General features: G+C 36.3%; 1 protein-coding gene across 3 annotated transcripts in view; it reads right to left on the minus strand.

Annotated features, from left to right (window-relative positions):
• EEA1 (early endosome antigen 1) overlaps window positions 1-18,390 on the minus strand; it is a 72,231-nt gene that overhangs the window by 21,415 nt on the left and 32,426 nt on the right. For all 3 annotated transcript variants that reach the window (XM_031600479.2, XM_031600478.2, XM_090139799.1), the window contains 10 exons: window positions 18,040-18,156; window positions 13,713-14,051; window positions 8,843-8,992; window positions 7,781-7,900; window positions 7,346-7,549; window positions 6,625-6,825; window positions 5,123-5,236; window positions 3,787-3,942; window positions 1,997-2,136; window positions 1,060-1,390 (listed from right to left, as the gene is read on the minus strand). In XM_031600479.2, coding sequence (XP_031456339.2) covers window positions 1,060-1,390; window positions 1,997-2,136; window positions 3,787-3,942; window positions 5,123-5,236; window positions 6,625-6,825; window positions 7,346-7,549; window positions 7,781-7,900; window positions 8,843-8,992; window positions 13,713-14,051; window positions 18,040-18,156 — 1,872 coding nt within the window. The remainder of the gene's footprint in view (window positions 1-1,059; window positions 1,391-1,996; window positions 2,137-3,786; window positions 3,943-5,122; window positions 5,237-6,624; window positions 6,826-7,345; window positions 7,550-7,780; window positions 7,901-8,842; window positions 8,993-13,712; window positions 14,052-18,039; window positions 18,157-18,390) is intronic.

Consider the following 18,390-nt stretch of genomic DNA (forward strand, 5'->3'; position numbering starts at 1 on the left):
ATATTTGTGGTTGTTTTTTTTTCCAGTAAAAATGCTTTCCTCCTCAGTTGGGGACATTTTCAGTTAAAAATTACAGTCACTAATAGTGAGAAATCTAAGCTGACCACTGCTGATAACACATACTTTAAGGCAGCTGTGTGCCAAAAAGATTTTCTGATTAGGAACAGTCTCCTTTGTGGAAGCTGCTATTGGCAGCCTTCTTCTTATAGCAAGCACTCATTTCTCTCTCAGGATTCAAAATTTCTTGATGTTCTAAAACTCACGAGCAAATACATTTGCAATATTATTATGTGAACAACATTCTAAGTACTTAAGTCAGTGATGAGACTTCCAATGATTAGAAGCAGAATCTGGAAAGTCTAAACTCGGGAGAAAATCCTTCAAGCTTTTAGGAAAAACAAATATTTAAATAGCAGTAACTAAAGCAAGCAAAAAAGCTTATCTTAAAAAGCTGAAGGAGGAAAGGAAAAAGTGTTATTTTTAACTAGAAGCAGATTTATTTTCTAATAGAGTAGAATAAAAGTAGCTACATATGGGTTCTAGGAAATGGGGACATGCAAGATATTTGAATATTTATTGTTACAGTCATCAGTTGTATTTCTAACAAAGCAAAAGGAAGAAGAAAAAAAAGGTATATTTTAAGGCTAGTAGGAATCTTATTAGTCTAGTCTAGTTCTTCTTACCATAGCAACTGTTTGTGTGAAGTATTTGTTACTATACTGCCATGTACTAGACTTCTCTGAAACTGAAATAATACGTATATATGTGCTCATATATATGTATACTCTTAAGTTAGGCATCTCCCAGAACAAGAGATGACGTTATTCTGGCTGCAGTATGCAGCTTTCTAGGATGTTCAGGCAAGTGCACAGGAAGGTTCTACACAAAAGGCTAAGGAAAGGAAACTAAAATGGCCTCTCTTCATTTTTCTTCAACACAGCGGCACTAATTAATTTCCATGCAGTCTTATCACATATACGCTACTTTCAGTCAGAAACCTGTTTTAATATCAGACAATAAATACTTCAGACTTAATGTGTAATGAACAAAGCTACTGACCATTTCTGCTACAGCTGCTTTTCCTTTTTCTATTTCTTTTTCTAATTCTTCCTTCCTTTTTTTGAAGGATTCAGAACTTTTTGAGAGTTTCTCTTTGGTAGCTGTAAGGTCCTTTAGCAGAGTATCCTTCTCTAATTTCACCTGTTGCAGCTCTGATGTTGCTGCTTGCATTTTACAGTCTAATTCCTTGAGCTGTTTACATGTATCTTGACTTGATTTCTCAAGATTTCTTTTGAGGCTGGCATTTTCCTCCTCTTGCTTTGAAATTTGCTGTTTTGCTTGTTCAAGGGCCTCAGATTTCTTCTGTAAATCCAATTTAGCACTAGACATACTGCAAATACAAAACCAAACAGAGAAAAATAGAAGATTTTTTTAAGTTGTTCTTCACAGGTTCTTTGTATCACTAAACATCTCTATTTAAGAATATTAACTGTAGAGCTAACTCAAAGAATGCCTTTTTATTTTAGAACATGGGCGTTTTTTCTCTTTAGTGAAGATATACCAGCAACTTTAAACACTATTTTGAGATGGATTTTTCCTTCCCAAATACTGTGAACAGGATCTACTCCTTCACTTCTTGGCAAAAACCGCAAATTAATCTTTGAAAGATACAGAGCTGTGGATACATCAAGATGGATCTTAGTCCTTCAAACTGTTCAGATATTTAACTGACAAGCACAGTGAATAACCTGGAATGCACTGAATCACAGCAGTGAGTGATTCACATGAGATGATGTGGCAGATGGAGTCTGCATGGCAAGTAAAGTACAAGAAAACAACTGGGACCTAACTCAGATCTCCTAGCAGAGGGAATACATCACTTTGATCTATGATTTTATGAAATTACAGGAGGGAAGAACAAAATTTTAAGTGTACTCCAAACCACTCTAGTTCTATGTCCGACTTCAAAAAGTACTACAACACAGGAAACACATACGCTTCTTTTTCTGCTTCAAGTTGTTTACTCAGCTCTGCTATTCGGAGGTCTAATCCTGTAGATTGCTGTCGTTGCTGCTGTAACTCCTGAAGAGCTTGTTCTTTGCTTGCTTTGGCATCAAGAACGTCAGCCTCAAGTTTCTGAGATAAAAAAACAGAAAAGTTAGAGCCATTGGAAAACAGCCAATAAAACAAAAGTACTGTCATTCAGCAGTATTTACTGGAAAGCCCTTACTATAGAAAGCAGTTTCTAAATTCTCACACACTATCCATCTCTTTCATTAGTTGGCCACTTGCCCTTCATTATTTAGTTCCTGCAACTCTTTCGGTCCCCTAAAAGTGAACTACTTCGGTAAAGCATTCTGAAATCACCTTTAAATTAAATGCAAGCAAAGTAATAAGTAAAACAGAGACATCTTTAAAAAGCCATTATACAGTGCATGGCTTTGGAGCTAGGTTCTCAACTACTGACAGTTTCAGCAGTTTCAAATGACTACTGGTTTACATAGCCTCAACTCTGACATTCTTTGTAACAACAAAGACATGAGCTACGGGTATAAAGAAATCCTGTGCTCATCTAAAAGAGGGTTTATTTTGTTTCATTTTTAGAAGGTATTTGTTTGTTTATATGGAATACAAACAGTACAGCAATCAGGTACTGCTTAGACTCTTCAACACATTGCTTTATAGGCACTTCTGGTTTTAAGCAGTGGTCACAATACAAAATCATCAAGTTCCTCTGAGAAAATTCCTGAGGATTTCTGTTGTTTGTTGTGTGTTTTTTTCCTCCTTTTAAATACCACGCATTCAACTGGAATAACACAAAGAATGGTGATGACATGAAGACTTTCACACACAATTGCATTCCTGTAGAAAGCATCAACAACCCTGCTCAGTTTCACACTTCAGCTACCAGGGACCTCATCAAATCTTGTGCAAGTAAACAGTGTATTTCTCCTAAGCATTTGAGTCTATTGGTTACTTGCAGAACTTTGGCAAAAGAAATATAAAACACAAATGAAAGCAGGTAGAAAAGCACATAAGCTAGGAAAAACACCTTCTAGACTGCTAATCTCCTCCAAAAAACAGATACATAGCACCACAAAAAAATTCTACACTGCTCCTAAGATTTATTATGTGGTTTCATGTATTGTGATTTTGACTCTCAAGAACGTTTAACAAGAAACAACATTAAAATGTAAACTTGAAATTTTAAAACACTGAAGTACTAGGAGTAATTTAATTCATAATTGGGAGTAATTCATATCAATAATTGAAAACATTAGTATAGGAAAATGTCTAAAGGTTCTGTAAACTTAATGATTGGCAACGTAAGAGAAAAGCTACGCCCAGGAACAGAACGCAAAATGCAAGATCAAACTAGCAGAAAAATATATAGAAGTAAATTAAACCAAAAAGGTAGTATTAACTTGTGCTAACCAATGTAAGACGTTCCCTTGCACCCTTGGAATGTGTATAAACCTGAAGACTCTAATTTCAGGAAGTAATTGTGTTCCCTCTCACAGCACCTTCCAGGCATAGAGGTTGGTAGAAGCACACTAAAGGAAAGTGGCACACTAAAGGAAAGGGACCTCAGTGTGATATGTGAGCCCAGAAGAAGAGAATATGATTAAAGGGTATATCAGTGAACACTGGTGAGAAAGAAAACCTCCAGAAGTCATACTTCATATAAATCCTTCCCTGTAACTTGAGCACAGCTTTTTATCAAATATCACCAAGCAGCAGTGAACATCAGTCTCAGTAAGCTCAGACATTGTGTTCAATACAAACCTTAAGCTGTCCCTCTAGCTCTTCGGTTTTCTGTTCTAAATAAAGATGTTGCTCTTTGTAGTCTTTGAGATTGGCTTCCAGCTGAGCACAGTATTCCTGCTTGTCATTCAGCTTAGCCGTAACCTGATCCAACTGAACACTGACCTTATTTAACTCCTGAGGTAAAATAAAAATAAGAGGGTTGTTAGCTTCTAAATAGCTTCTAGAAATGAGTAATGTCCTTTGAATATATGCTTTGAGTGATCTAATATGTTAAAATTAAAAAGGAAAATGATGCTTCCTTTTTAATCTGAGAGGCAGGAAATTGAGATGGAAAAACACAAATAAATTCTCTTTGTTAAACACATCCCTTACAAACTTTACAGGCTATGAACTAAAACTTAAAAAATGTGTTTGAAGTTATAAAGAGATGAGGAACTATACATCATAAACGCTCGAGATCCTGGAGTTAATACAGCAATAATTAGAATGTAACACTACAAAACCTCAGAGTAAACTCGAGGTCTCCCAAGAGTGAAGCACCATCAAAGAGGAAAGCCTGCAGTATGGGAACAGTAAACTCTCCCCACACCAAAGATCATTCCAGATCATTGGATCAATACAAAACAACGTGATTTCCACAGGAGACACAAACATGTTCACCTTTAACCACTAAGATGACAGTTACACCCAAGCTCCTTACTCTCCAAGCAAGCTGATTTGGTTAATTATTAATTATGTGTTTAATAAACAGTTCCAAAAAGATGTCTTATGTTTACAGCTATTAATTATATTCCCACCTAAAAATTGGTGCCCTTAGGAAGTGCTGAATATTTCTCTAAGATGACAATAGCATGGATTCTAATAACACAAATATTTGATTCAGCACCTGGTGGAATGCTGTAGTTGGATTAATGCAAACTAAAACATGCAATTTTAACAACCCTCATGTCTTCTTGTCAGCTGACATGCAGATAATTATTTCTGAATAAAGACTTTTGATTTTGAATTTATCTGAATCTGTAATACAAGTTAACAGTTTTCAATTGAATCCAGTGCATTATATAAACTTTTCATAGCATACAAGTTAGAACTGTACCCAAATACCACAGCTTAGACCACAAACCATGGCTGAACATACAGCAAGGACTGGATTTCCAAGTTAAGTTCTTTACACCCATATGGTCCAGATTACAGCAAAAAGAACAGAAAACACATCACATGGTTAAAATACCCTGCATGATTATTTCCAAATGCATAGTCACATATTTATGTAGTTTGTAATCAGACTATTCTTAGGCTTGTAAGTAGATTTTTAGGTAACATAGGAACTTTATGTTTGCGTGTTGCTCATAACCTGTTGCTTGTCTTGCAGTGCATGCTGGGCAGTGTCCAGATGATTCTGAAGGTCTGCTCTTTGAGCAGCTTTTGATGCTTCTGCTGAAAGCAGCAATTCAGTTTTTGCTTTTACCTGAAAGACAAGTTGTACTTCATTACAGTATCTATTATCAGTAACTTCATTAGCAGTTTTCATGTACTATTAGGAAAAAAAAAAAGGGGAAGGGGAAATTTTTTCAAGTTTTAGAAAAAAAAAAATCAATGTGTTAAACCACAGTTAGTTCCTTCTTCAAGCTAAAAACAGAATTAAAGAACTATTCATATTCTTTTCTAAGGAATTATTTTTACATAGAAGCAAGAAAAAAAAGGAATAGACAATGTATCCACACACACATGCACCTTGGTAACTTCACACTAAATGAATGTTTGAGATCCTCTAAAACTTTTAGAGGCAAAAAGAATTAAAAAATAACTAAAATATGCTGTAATTTGTATGCTATCTTTCACTGTTACTCATGGCATTTCAGGCAGCAACCCCTCGCTCCTTCCAAAATATCCAGCCACCACATTTATACAGCAGCTATGAATGGTGTTGGTACATAGAGTTAATTGTCAGGGTCACTGACTACTGCAGCTTGCTATTTTTTTTTTTTTTTTTTTTATCTGTAACAGAAACATTACTTCTTAAAAGGCTGTAGCAAAGCTCATATTGCCTTAAAAAGCAGATGCAACAGGCCATAAATTACTGTTTTAGCACTGAAGTCTTGTTGAAAAACAATCCAGGTCTTACAGCAAAGCCCAGCAAAAACAGCACAGAACAACAGAAGTTATTAGACCTGCTCAGAAACTGAGTAACACTACTTAACACAGTGTATTAATCAAACAACAACTGTACTAGGTATTCCAAGTTTATTAATTTAAGAAAACAATGTCTGTCAAGCTTCTGATCAAGGTGTTGTTCATTCCTTGTGATACCTGAACAGAATTTACTGGTTTTAGTGTAAGCAGTACTTAACTGTAGGAAAGTCCACACTGAGACTATAGTGAGGAATTGCCTTGTTTAATTCAATTGAATTGATAACAAGGTAACTTTTGTTTTGTTTTAGGTAAAAGCTACCAGCACAAGAAATCTCTAGGCAACAGCAACATCTTTAATGACTTGACAGACTATCACTCTGATGCACAGAACCTAAGAGTGATAACAGCAGTTTTGTGGATGATTAACCATTACAAATACAACACAAAAGATGCTTGAAGACAAATTTTCCCAACTTGATTATGAACTCCCACTACCACCACCAAAAATTACCTACCCAACAAAGAAACAAACAAAACAAAAACCTTGCTATCTATTCCTATTCTAAATCCACTTACATGTTCTGCATGTTTATCTGCCTTATCTTACTTTATCTGCAAGTAGAAACACGTAATTTTTTCTCAGATTGCTTTGTACATTCTCCAAAGAGAATACAGAAATCAAAACAGGATTTACCATTGCCAGGCAGCATAGAGTTCCATTACCTGTACATCAAGTTGTGATACTTTCTCTTTACTTTCATTAAGCTGACTGCTCAACTCAGTGATATTGGCTTCCAGAGAGAGCACACGGTCTTGAGCAGCTCTTAGATGTGCCTTCTGCTCCTGAACTTGCTCATGCAAATTCTCTTGGGCTTGCTTATGACTTTCTGATTGATTCTTCAGCTTCTCTGTCAGCTGAGTTACCTGTAGTGAGGAGGTAAAAAGAGACCGTAATAGGAGGACCAAAAAAGTCATAAAACTTTGGAATTCTAGGGCGTCTTATTACAGCTGCAGACTTCTAACTCTAACTATTACAATAAAGCTATACTGTACAGTATCAGAGTTCCAATAGGATATCAGTTAAAAATGGAAACAAAAGGGAGTCATCAATTTAGCCTTACTCTAACAAAATCAAGAACTGAAAAATCAACAGATGCAGACTAGACTGAATTTTAGTATGGAAAGCAGGAAATAAGCCTCTTTTTTAAAAAAGAAACAAACACATATATGCATCCACTTTTTTAAAGAGTATATTGCTAGTGTATGTACATAGGAAACACCTAGGAATTCTCTCCTCTTTGCCGATAGCAGGTAAGTTACCAAAACACATACAAAGAAATAGCAAAGTCTAGAAAAGATCAGTGTCATATTTAACAAGAGAGGAATAATGGAATTAAGATACAATAACGAAAAAGAGTAAAGAAACAGGTTTCTGAATTCTTACCTGTATTTGCAGTGCATGATTTTTCTCCTGTAGCTGGTTAAGAACTGCAGTTTCTCCTTCACCAGCTTGAATTTTGGCATACAAATCCTCTCTTTCCTTTTCTAGCAGAGAGATATTTTCCTTACTCTTTTGAAGCAAGGCCTCAAGATTTTGAATTTTTTGGTCCTTATCTCCAATTTGTCGCAGTACTTGCTCCAAATCATTCTAGAAAATCACAGAACAGCTTCCTTAATTATAGCAAACTTAGAAGTTACTCCTAATGCATAAGATGTTGGATAAACGTATTAAACACCCCCTGTATATTCTATTTGAGATTTACACATCAAGCTATTTGAACTATTTTCAAGTCCTGTAAGCCACTTTTACAGAGAGAACATACTGAAAATAATGAAAATCTGAAATACACTTTTATGTGAGGCTGTGTAAGTAAGTTACCTGGGCTTCTCGTAGTTTTGATGTCGTGTTTTGTTGAAGCATCTGCTGTTCCTGGTGCTGTTGTTTTGCTTTATCTAATTGATGCTGCAATTCTGTGGAATTTGCCACCTTTTCCTTTAGCTGAGAGAAAAAAACACTAATGAGTAAGCACCATTCAGTATTTCAATAGCATTCAATGTTTATTCTAAATGCCTGCAGTTTACTCTAAATAAGAATATATGAAAATCGGTGTAAAAATAGAAGCGTGTGAATCTAAGTTAAAGAACAAAATCTAACTCAAGCATTTCTTATTAATAGATGAGATCCAGAATCATAAGTGAAAACTACGTAACAATCAGACATACGTATTTTAGTTCTCAAAAATAAAAGAGATAAAAAGAGATTTTAGTATGCTTTTTTTTTTCCAACACTTGTTAAGATGTAACATGACTGATAATGCAGGTACCTGTAAAACAACATTATTATTAGCAGTTTTAGTAGCAACTTCAGTTTAGTAGTCTCTCCTGTTTTATAGTAGTAGCTTTACAAATTCTGACAACATACCACTCAGATATTTGGCCAATCCCCATAGAGGTAGCAGAAAACCAGCAACACATACAAGACACTCATTAAAATAAATGAAAATTAATAAAAGCAAGCAATTTCTACCCATCCACTACATAAAATTCATTAACTATCAGTGAGCTGTTGTGCCATGTTCACATTTTTTTCATGGCGAGTTTTATCCCACAAGAGTATCTACACACAAATCATTACCTATATGTGCTCAGTGCACCTACATCTTTCTTTTACACAATTCTTACACCAAGATCATCAATGTAAAAGGAAGACCATTCTTTTATCTCAAAAGTACCATGAACATACACACATTAGACTTACAAAATCTGTAATGTAAAAGGCATTTAGGCAGATTTTGACAATTTCATTGTAAGACTTCAACAGTATTAGCCACATGACACTTCCATAAGGAAAAAAATCTATAAACTGCAACATACCAACATGACTATATACAGGCTATTATCAGAAACAGTATAAATAAAAGTTTGCAGAAAATGCTCCTACCTGTTCTTCAGCACGAGAAAGCTTCAACTGAAGATCAGCCACCTGCTGTTCTTTGTCCATCAGCTTTTCACTAGAGAGCTGCCTCTGCTCCTTAAGCCGCCCATGTGCTTCCCCCAGCTGGCGCTCTGTTTCTAGAAGCTTACTATGCAACTGCAAAAAAAATAAAAATAAAAATAAAATTATCCATTCCTTCAGTCTTTAGCCGACGTAGACTCAATTTTGCCATGTTTGACCAAGATTTTCATTACTTGGAATAAAACAACAACATAAGCTCCTGAATTCATGAAGATACACCATATAATGCAGAAACAAAGTCACATCTAAGAACAGCATCAACTGCACAAGAATAAGGAAATATTCAAAGCAGTAGGTAGAAGGGGCCAAGAAACATTCTCATTTATCTAGAGAAACCCTTCCATATCTGTTACTAAGTTTTAACAGAAAAAAAAAGGGCAATCTTTCAAAGACATATTGTGTATAACAGCAAAGCTTTAGAGTGATATCACCTCACCTTACATCTCAGTCACACAGACTCAGTGGCCAGAACACCACACCTTTACCCACTGCACTGGTTCCAACAATACACTGCTCTGTATTGCTAGACTACTAACTAGGAGTTGGTAGTTTGATCTAGGCGTTCATTCAGTGCTGAGAAGACATGCATGAATCTTTGCTGTGTGTACACAATGAGTAACATAATAACTTTGGTGGCTTACATTTCAGCACATCCCAGCAGCAGAGCCTAAGTCAGCACTTAGACGTGCTCTTCCAGCCAGACGTAAACCTCCCTTGGAACTTTTGGGGTCATCAAAAGCAGTAATGCACAATTCACTGTTAGAGAAAAGCTCGCTCTATAAAATCAACTTTCCTTCCCTTCAGTTTATCTCCAAAGGTTCTCAGTTACCTCCTACCTACTTCTACATTAACAAATTTATGCCTACACAATGAAAGTTCAATTTGACGCAAAAACTGGAGTGATCCAACCACTGCAGCACAACAAGCCATTTCTACAGACATCCACATTAATGATGCTTATTTTCTTATAAATTTACATCCAAGATATTCATGTCATTTGCTCTGTACATTCAGGACCTCTCTCTAATATCACAGAATTGTAGAAAGGCTTGGGTTGGAAGGGACATCAAAGATTATCCAGTTCCAACTCCCTCCAATGGACAGAGTTGCCAACCACTAAATCATGCACTAGATGAGGCTACTTAGGGTCCAGCAAGCCTGGCCATAAATAGCTCCAGTGATGGGGCATCCATAACTTCTCTGTTCTACCACCTCACCATTCTCCCAGTGAAAAATTTCCCCAACATCTAATGTAAAGCTGCCCTCTTAGATAAAAACCACTTCCCCTTGTCCTATCACTATCTACTCGTGTAAAAAGTTTGTTTCCCTCCTGATTATAAATTCCCTTCAAGTACATGGAAGGCTGCAATGAGGTCTCTCCTGAGCCTTCTCCAGGACAGCCTAGCAGGACAGAAACAAGGAACAGGGCTTGTGATAACACTAAATCTTGCCCCCAGGCGCAGAGGGGGTGAGGTATGAACAGACTAAGCCTCTTTCCTTCACCCAACTGTCTGCTTCCACAAAAGTGTAATGCTGAAGAACCCAACACTGAAAACCTTTCAATCATCTTTCAAAACTGACTGAAGTTATCATGCAGTACAAAAGCTACAGGGGATAGAGGCAGAGAATCAAATGCTTTATTTTCTTAGGAAACCAGGCTAAATCACATCCACCACCACAAACACTGCAAATGAAAAGCTCTTAAGCAAGTGGCTGAAATGCTGATTGTTTAAATTAGACTGCAGAGTTAAGAGAGAGGTAGAAAATGAGGAAGGACATTGCATAAAAAGCAAGAAAATTTGTCTTTTTCTGTGGCAATCACTGAATAATTAATAGTTCCTCGCTAGAAATACAAACAAGAGCCAAAGAAAAAAATCTATCAAAGAAAAGGTGCAATGAGATCACTACAGAACTCATTGCCTCTTTCTTTCTTGTGAAATACTTAAGCAAAAACAGCTATGCTACAGGGTATTCCCGCTTACTTTAACAAAAAATATATTTGCACAAGTAAACCACATTACATGCATAATTAACTTCAGATCCTTATGAATATTAATATTTTTGAAGGACTTTAAGTAAACAGAACATAAAATCCAGCATTAACTTGTATTACAGAATACAAAAATCAAATTTAGCTACGAAGAAGTATCAATGCTTAAATGATACAGTCTTGAAAAGATTCAAATTTTCCTCAACATGAGTAACAGTATATATTAGCAGCTAACATTTCTCCAAGACTGAAGTAGTCCTTATTTGCCTGTTCCCATTGCAGCGCTGGAACCAATACCATCATCAGAGCTTCCTTCCATTGTGAAGATCACTTCCTTTAGGTCACTCAGAGTCTAAAATATACAAACTTAACCAGTGCTCAGAGAGGAGCACATGCAACTGAAAAACTATTGCATCTTTTCAGAAATAAATGCAGGGCAGAAGCAAAATGTTGGTCTGCTTTGCTTGAATATATTATGTAAGCTTCCTTCCATTATTTACAACAGTAAGCATGCAAAAATGTCAATTGCTCACTGAAGACTGTAGGATAAAAACTGGTAATATTTAGAGAATCCCAGCCACTGGCTATAATAGCAGTCAGGCTGGTCAGCACTTTGCAGAAATACATAACTGCCAGGATTGTATCTGCGTGAATTTTGAGGAGATTACCTGAAAATGCGTTCTGACTAAAAATCCTCCTATCTGTCTTCATAAGCAGTATTACATTATGTAACATAAGCTACTGAACTAGAAGTGAAAAAAGGTAACTCCACTGAAGTATCACGTTAATGAATAAGAGCAGTTCGTTTTCTCCATGACAATAGTTACTTAGAACTCTTGTTTGGAGGGAGGGAGAGAGGAAAAGAAATATTTGCTTCATTTCATTCCTAATTTTATACCATGTATGAATGACTTCTTTTCCCAGCTATTCTATTACAATACAATTCTAAAACCCACCCTGAGATGTAGCAGTTTGTTTAGGTTTTCTCACTTAGACTGATCTCCTTCCCAGCAGCATCCCTAGAGAATATGTGAGGCCTGCATTTCCTTTCACAGCAACTCATCACTCATGATCCTTCTCCGTCTGCCTACCTCAAAACTGCATCCCAAAAAAGTCCTTACAATCTGAACCCAGATTTCAGCTCTAGTTCTTGGCTTTGCTTCTGAAGCTTGCATATGTGTTGCCTAGACAGACTGAGGCAGTTTTACTAAACAAGGATTCCTAAGCAGATGACTAACATATCTCTCCCTTCACTCATCAAAAAAGACTCAATGAAGAAGGAAAGACATTTTGAGGATGTAATAAATACACAAAGTTTTGCCAAGTCACTGTTCTTCCAAGATAAGCCATGCATGCATGGCTTGCAACTTAATCTGTTTCTGACTTGTTCAAACGGTTGAAAGCCGAGGAAATATTAAGGTCAAGTGCATCATCCTAAAATAAATATATATTTTTCTATCTTAGGACTGGACATTACTCCTGATACACAAATATTTATCCAATCTAATATATTACTCTCCAAAGACATGAGATAAGACAGAGTTAAGCCAGTCTTGAACATCTGTATGCTCAATGTTGTATGAAAGTCTCGCTTCCATAACTCACTGTACACAGCAGAACAATATTCAGATGGTGGAAGTGTTATGCCCTGGGTGTTTTCATGGCTGTAGACAACATAAGAGATGGTCTTTGTGGAGAAATGCAAGAGAAGCAACATTAAGACTTCACATTATCCTTGTTCTTCACACTACATATTCTCTGCATTCAACAAATGTGAACAAATCAAGGATTGTTCAGTTCCACTGTAAAAAAGACGACTTTCACTTTTCTCAAACTTCCTACAGAGTATTTTCACTTCTAGTAGTAATCTCACTTCCTCTAATACTCTTCTTGACTTACGTTGGTTTTCCATAGCCTCAACTTATCAGAGACTCAGACACCTTACAAAACCAGAATAAAAAACTTTACTGACTTCTCGGTAATTGTTGATTACTATATTTGCCATGCAAAACCAGTATTCTTGATTGCATTCTCATTTGAAAATACTTTCTTTATTTCAGTGAATTTTTACCTTTGCATAAACAAAAAAAAAGGAGACGGGAAAAGTTGGTGGATGAAGGAAAAGTTCATATAACCAGAGAAGGAGAGTGGACAAGCAATTTCTTTTAGATCAGCTAAAGCCTTATTTATTCACATATCAAAATAAAAAAATAAATAAATAAAATAAAAATTAATTAAAAAAAAATCATGCAAACTCCTGTAACACCAGAAATCAGCTACAAACCTTAGGTGGACTCTTAACTTTAATCTTCAAAACAGAAAGCTATTTGTTTAAAGACAACTCAACAGAACAGTTCCAGAACAGAATTAGTAAGACTAGTTTCCCTTTCAGAGAAGGGGGGACTATACCATAGATAGATACACGTTACATCAGTATTCTCAGAAATAAAATGTAGAAAAGTGGTTGGATTATCTAAATCTAAAGTAAATCTTACTGAGTTTGGTTGTGCTACTGGGGTTACAAATGTGTTCATTTGCTTCCAATGAGAGTTCAGGACAACCAAAAGGATTCAAATACAGCAACATAAGAAGAAAAAAAAAAAAAACCACTTCCACCACTCTTATCATAACTTCTTTTTGTTCTTTTTTCACTTCTGTAAGGAGAAGAAGGGATTTATTCAAACACGAGTTATCTACTTGCATACTCCTCTTGAACAAGAAAAAGCACAGTTAAATAAAACCTAACAGGCTTGTTTTCAGGATTGGTCCCAACAGGAATTGTCTAGGAGGTTTAAGGATTCTTACCTGACTGAGCTCGCTCTGGAGCTGCAAGCCATGCTGTTCTTTTTCCTCTCTCTGCTGCTGGAGCTGTTTACATTCTGCCTTAAGATGCTGGTACTTTGTCTCTACTTCGGACAATTCTTCTTTAAGCTTCTGGCTTGCTTCTCCCTTCTCACCTAGCTCTGTCTGTAATCTCTGAATCGAGGCTTCTGATGCAGACAGCTTTGCCTGAAGCTGTTGGCAATCCAGGTCTTTCTGGTGAAAGCTTGCCTGAACATTCTTTTTACTCACAGATAGCTCATTGTGTTTTTCTTCTAGCTGGCTGTACTCCTGCTCCTTCTTCAGCAGCTTCTCAGTCAGATTCTACAAAGAGAGTTATACTGCAATTTAACTGCAATTCTGCTTACATCTGTTCAACACAATATTCAAACGTCTCCCAAGTGCTGATGCAGAACAAAGTAATGAGCTCACTTAAAAGCATTATTAATGGAAATGTTGGTCTCTACGTCATGTTACATAAGTTAATTATGAAGCCCATATAGCACACAGTTACACCTGGAAATGCTGTTTTCATATTCTCACAAAAATCTTGTTTGTGAGAACACCACACAAAATCTATTTGTGTATACTGAAAATTAATTGGCTTTCCCTGAAAGTTCAAATTCCAGGTTGTTACAATTCCCTTTGCTTAGGGAAAACACACACCAACACACAGACAAATTTAGAAGTTATTTACAGATAATTTTCAGCTATTACATAATTTTCACCAATTTTCATAACTTAACCAAAACTGTATTCTGATAGAATTTAAGTATCTTAGTTGACAAGATATACCTCAAGAATGTTTAGGTTTTTCCTCAAGCTTAGCTGCAGCCTTAACTAGAATTTCAAACATCACCAAGGATGACAAAGAAGCCATGAAAACCACTTCAATCTTCCACTGGCATTTGCTGAAGAAATACAGATGCAAGAAGGCCCTGGTCACCATCCAGCTTGGGTAATTCATTCTCTTCTTGAAAGGTACCAGGAAGTTCCATTTAGGTATCAGTAAGATACTGCAATGTCCCAGTGAAGCATTACTATGAATACCTATTAAAAAGCTTGTTCTTCCTGCAATTCCAGAGACTACTGTATTCTCTAGTGACCCTTTAAATTAAAAACGCAGAAAATGAAAGAACCTTTCCAACAAATCAGCTTGAAAAAATAATGACAACACTGAGGGCATTCTGATGTGTGAAAACTTCAGACAGCTCTGCAACTTTGTTGTTCCAAGAGCTGTAATTCTGGCTATGCTGAACACCTTAAAAGTGCATTTTCACACAGTACCCTGGGATGAAATCAATTTTGCCAGAAGAAGAAGCTGTAGTATTATTCAAGTAAATTGAACTGATCTTATGTTCTTTACAGTTTTTACAGATAACAACTATTTTGGTCATTGTAAACAACATACTGGCACTTTTATTTTACACTACTGATAAACAGAAGAACCTTTTTAAAAATAGAGGTTAGAAAACTATCTTGAAAATGCCAAATCTGGTATTCTACTAATCCATCTGAGAACAAATACATTTAATACTCTTAAGCATCCATTTTAAAAAAGCAGACTTTCTCAAGTATACAAGTCAGCCAAAAATTCTGTCTTAGGACTAAAGTTTGGTCACTGTATTTTAGTCCTCAGGTAGTATATTTCAAAATGCTTCTTGAAAAGCAGAACAACTTGTTGCTGTTACAGTACGCAGAAATTTTTCATATAGGGATATCTAAATATATAAGTCATGTGCTGTCTTTACCCTGCTGAAGTCAGTGACAAGGCTCATACTGCTTTGAATCTGAAATAAAGTTGCAATCCCCTTTTCATTAAAGAAAAAAAGCCAACCAGGATGACTAACATTTATACTAAGTGGTGATTCTGAAATACCAATACACCACAGTGCCTTTTTCACCAGAAAAGGAGAAGGTAGAGATAAGCAATGAGCATTACTAGAACTTCATTATTAGGTCCACATATCACATGTAGATATGTGATATGTGAGCTACTTCACCTTCTCAATACAAGTTATTCAAAGGACAACCAAAAGCAACAGCTACATGTAGTTCACGATGATGACACTGAATTCTGTGCTACTCTTTTTCTCCCTGGTAGGTTAAACAATACAACAGGGAACAATCATGTTTAAATCTGCAAGGCTGTGTTAGCAGGCTACAACCCAGAGCTTCCACCTCTGAAAGATTAACAGCTTCTGCAGTCTCATATAGCTGACAAAGTCACAGTCAGTGCCACGTACTCAAGAGGCTGAGTTACCTTCATGTGTGACTGAAGTACACAAGAAAACTTGACAACACATATTTTGGCAGCTCTGTGGCCTCATTCAGCTTATATCAGTGGACCCAGTAGCATTTCCAGTTTGAATGCATGTCCCAGCTGCATCCCAGATACATAAAGGGATATATGGGCACACATCAGCTGCCCCTCTTTTCCGAGGCTTGTTTTCCAGCACACTACAAAGCCCTCAGCCTTCGTAGCTCACAAGATACAAGCTGAAACACAATCCCTTTTTTCATGCTACCCCATGGATACATGCAAGAAGAACATAACATGTGTGCAGTCATAGTGAATAGGCCTTAAAGAATAAACACTGTGATGACTGACTGAATTTCAGAAGAGTTACACCAGTAGCAGCTTGGAAACCAAGCATTTTTCCACGTAGATAATGTATCACAACCTTCCTAAAAGAAAACAAAAGAACCCACATTTGATGCATTTGGAATTACAGCAAGTCTTACACTTCAAGGTATACCATACACTGTTTTTTTCATGTTAGGTCTCCTCTGGGCCACAGGCCATTTCTGGCCTCTAAAGTAATGTCTGGCTGTGCAAAACAAGCCAGGCCCCATAATTACAGTATTTTGTAAGTGAAGGGAAGTCAGTTCCTGACGGTCTCAGAAAACTGATCTTATGTATTTGTCATCTGCTTTTCTCAGTATAGCTCCTAAAAATAAAAGAAACAGCCCGCTTGCTTGCTTGAAGTATTACGTGATCTTGAAAACTCTGCGTCAAAGTACTGAAATATCTTCCTGCATTGCAATGAATTACAGAAAGATGTACACAGCAAAATGCCAGGTACTCTGTCCAGCATTAATAGCACATCCTGCCTCCCTGACAGCTTCTTCAAGGAGCATGCCCTGCTCAAAGGGGGAGCAATTTTTGTTATTTGGGAAGCCAGTCTCACGTTTTCCAACTCTAAGTCCAAGTCCTCCAATGTCAAGATTCCTTGGTTAGCATATTATAAGCTGCATAAAGAGGTGGATGTAAATTGCTTTTATTCACTGAAACTGGAAGTAGCTCACTGCCATTTCTGATCACATTCATTAATTGGTGTTTGGCATTAGTCTGACATAGCAGAGGAGTACCTTATTCATCAATCTATTTCACTTCATGTTGTTAATTGAACAGCAACATATTCAGACAAGTTCTCTGTTCTCTATAGCAATAATTTTGCCAAAAGCTTGATTAAATGTTGTTAATCTGTGGAAAAGAGCAGCATGACAATGCTCACTAGCTCAGTCCTGCAATTGATTTTATAAGTCAAATCAAGAATCATCCTATCAAATTTTAATTGCACCCTATCATATCTTTGTAAATGCTATTAAGTATGCACTGCTTGGTCCCCATCCTTTCCTTTTTTCCCCCCCATGAACGGCAAGATTGCTGCTGAATACATATGTAATGTTCACAACAACACAGTATTATATATACATACACACAATCACCAATATGCATATTTTTCCCTTTCATTCCTTACAAATACAAAATACACAATGCACCAAGTTCAGAAGGCTTTAATTAAAGCTCTCAATGAATACTTATCAGCTGAGAAGCTTCTGGAGTTTATTTCAATTTTCTATTGTTCATTATTCTGATAAAAGGCCAGAAAATATGACACTGGTACAATCTAAAAGTGAAGGAATTGGAAGACAAATACATAGAGCTCATCTTCTGAATTATAATTGCTGGGAACTATCATAATATTTTGATGGATATTGCTTTAATCTTTTAATGAGTGAGATGGCAAAACTGTTAATGCTCACATATCTTTAAGCTGCAGCTATTAGAAACCTGCAACCTTAACAACCCTTAGGAATTAAACTGAAATGTACCAATATTACTTAAAAATACCATTCAACTTGTACATTACAAAATTCTTCAAGTCAACCAAAAAGGGGAAAGGAATTCTCAACTTCTACAACACAAAGAAGTGTTTTGTTACAGTCTTCAGCACTTACCAAGGCAATGTGTGATATTTCCATTTTAATGTGAAATGTCAAATGTAGGAAATAACAGCATTCTCACCTGGTTTTTCTGTTCTAGCTCCTTGACTAAACCTTGAAGTTTTTGCAGCTCCTGAACATATACAGCTACCTCCTGAGGTCCTTTGGCAAGTTCAGCTCTTAACTGATTAATGGTAGCCTAGACAGATGGACAGAAAATCCATAATTAAAACAAAATTTTGCATAACCCAAACAAAATAGCAAAATAAAAAAAAACATCCTTACATGCATTAAAAACAAAAACCAAATAAAAAAGCCAAACTCATCTCAGAGTACTATCAGCTACAGAAATATCAATAATCTCCCAACTGAGATTCATTCAAGACAAAAATTTTCCCAACAGAAAATCCAGGTTGGGCCCACAAGCAATGAA

This window comes from Phasianus colchicus, chromosome 1, assembly GCF_987193195.1.
Source record: "Phasianus colchicus chromosome 1, bPhaCol1.hap1.1, whole genome shotgun sequence".
Classification (NCBI taxonomy): Eukaryota; Metazoa; Chordata; class Aves; order Galliformes; family Phasianidae; genus Phasianus; species Phasianus colchicus.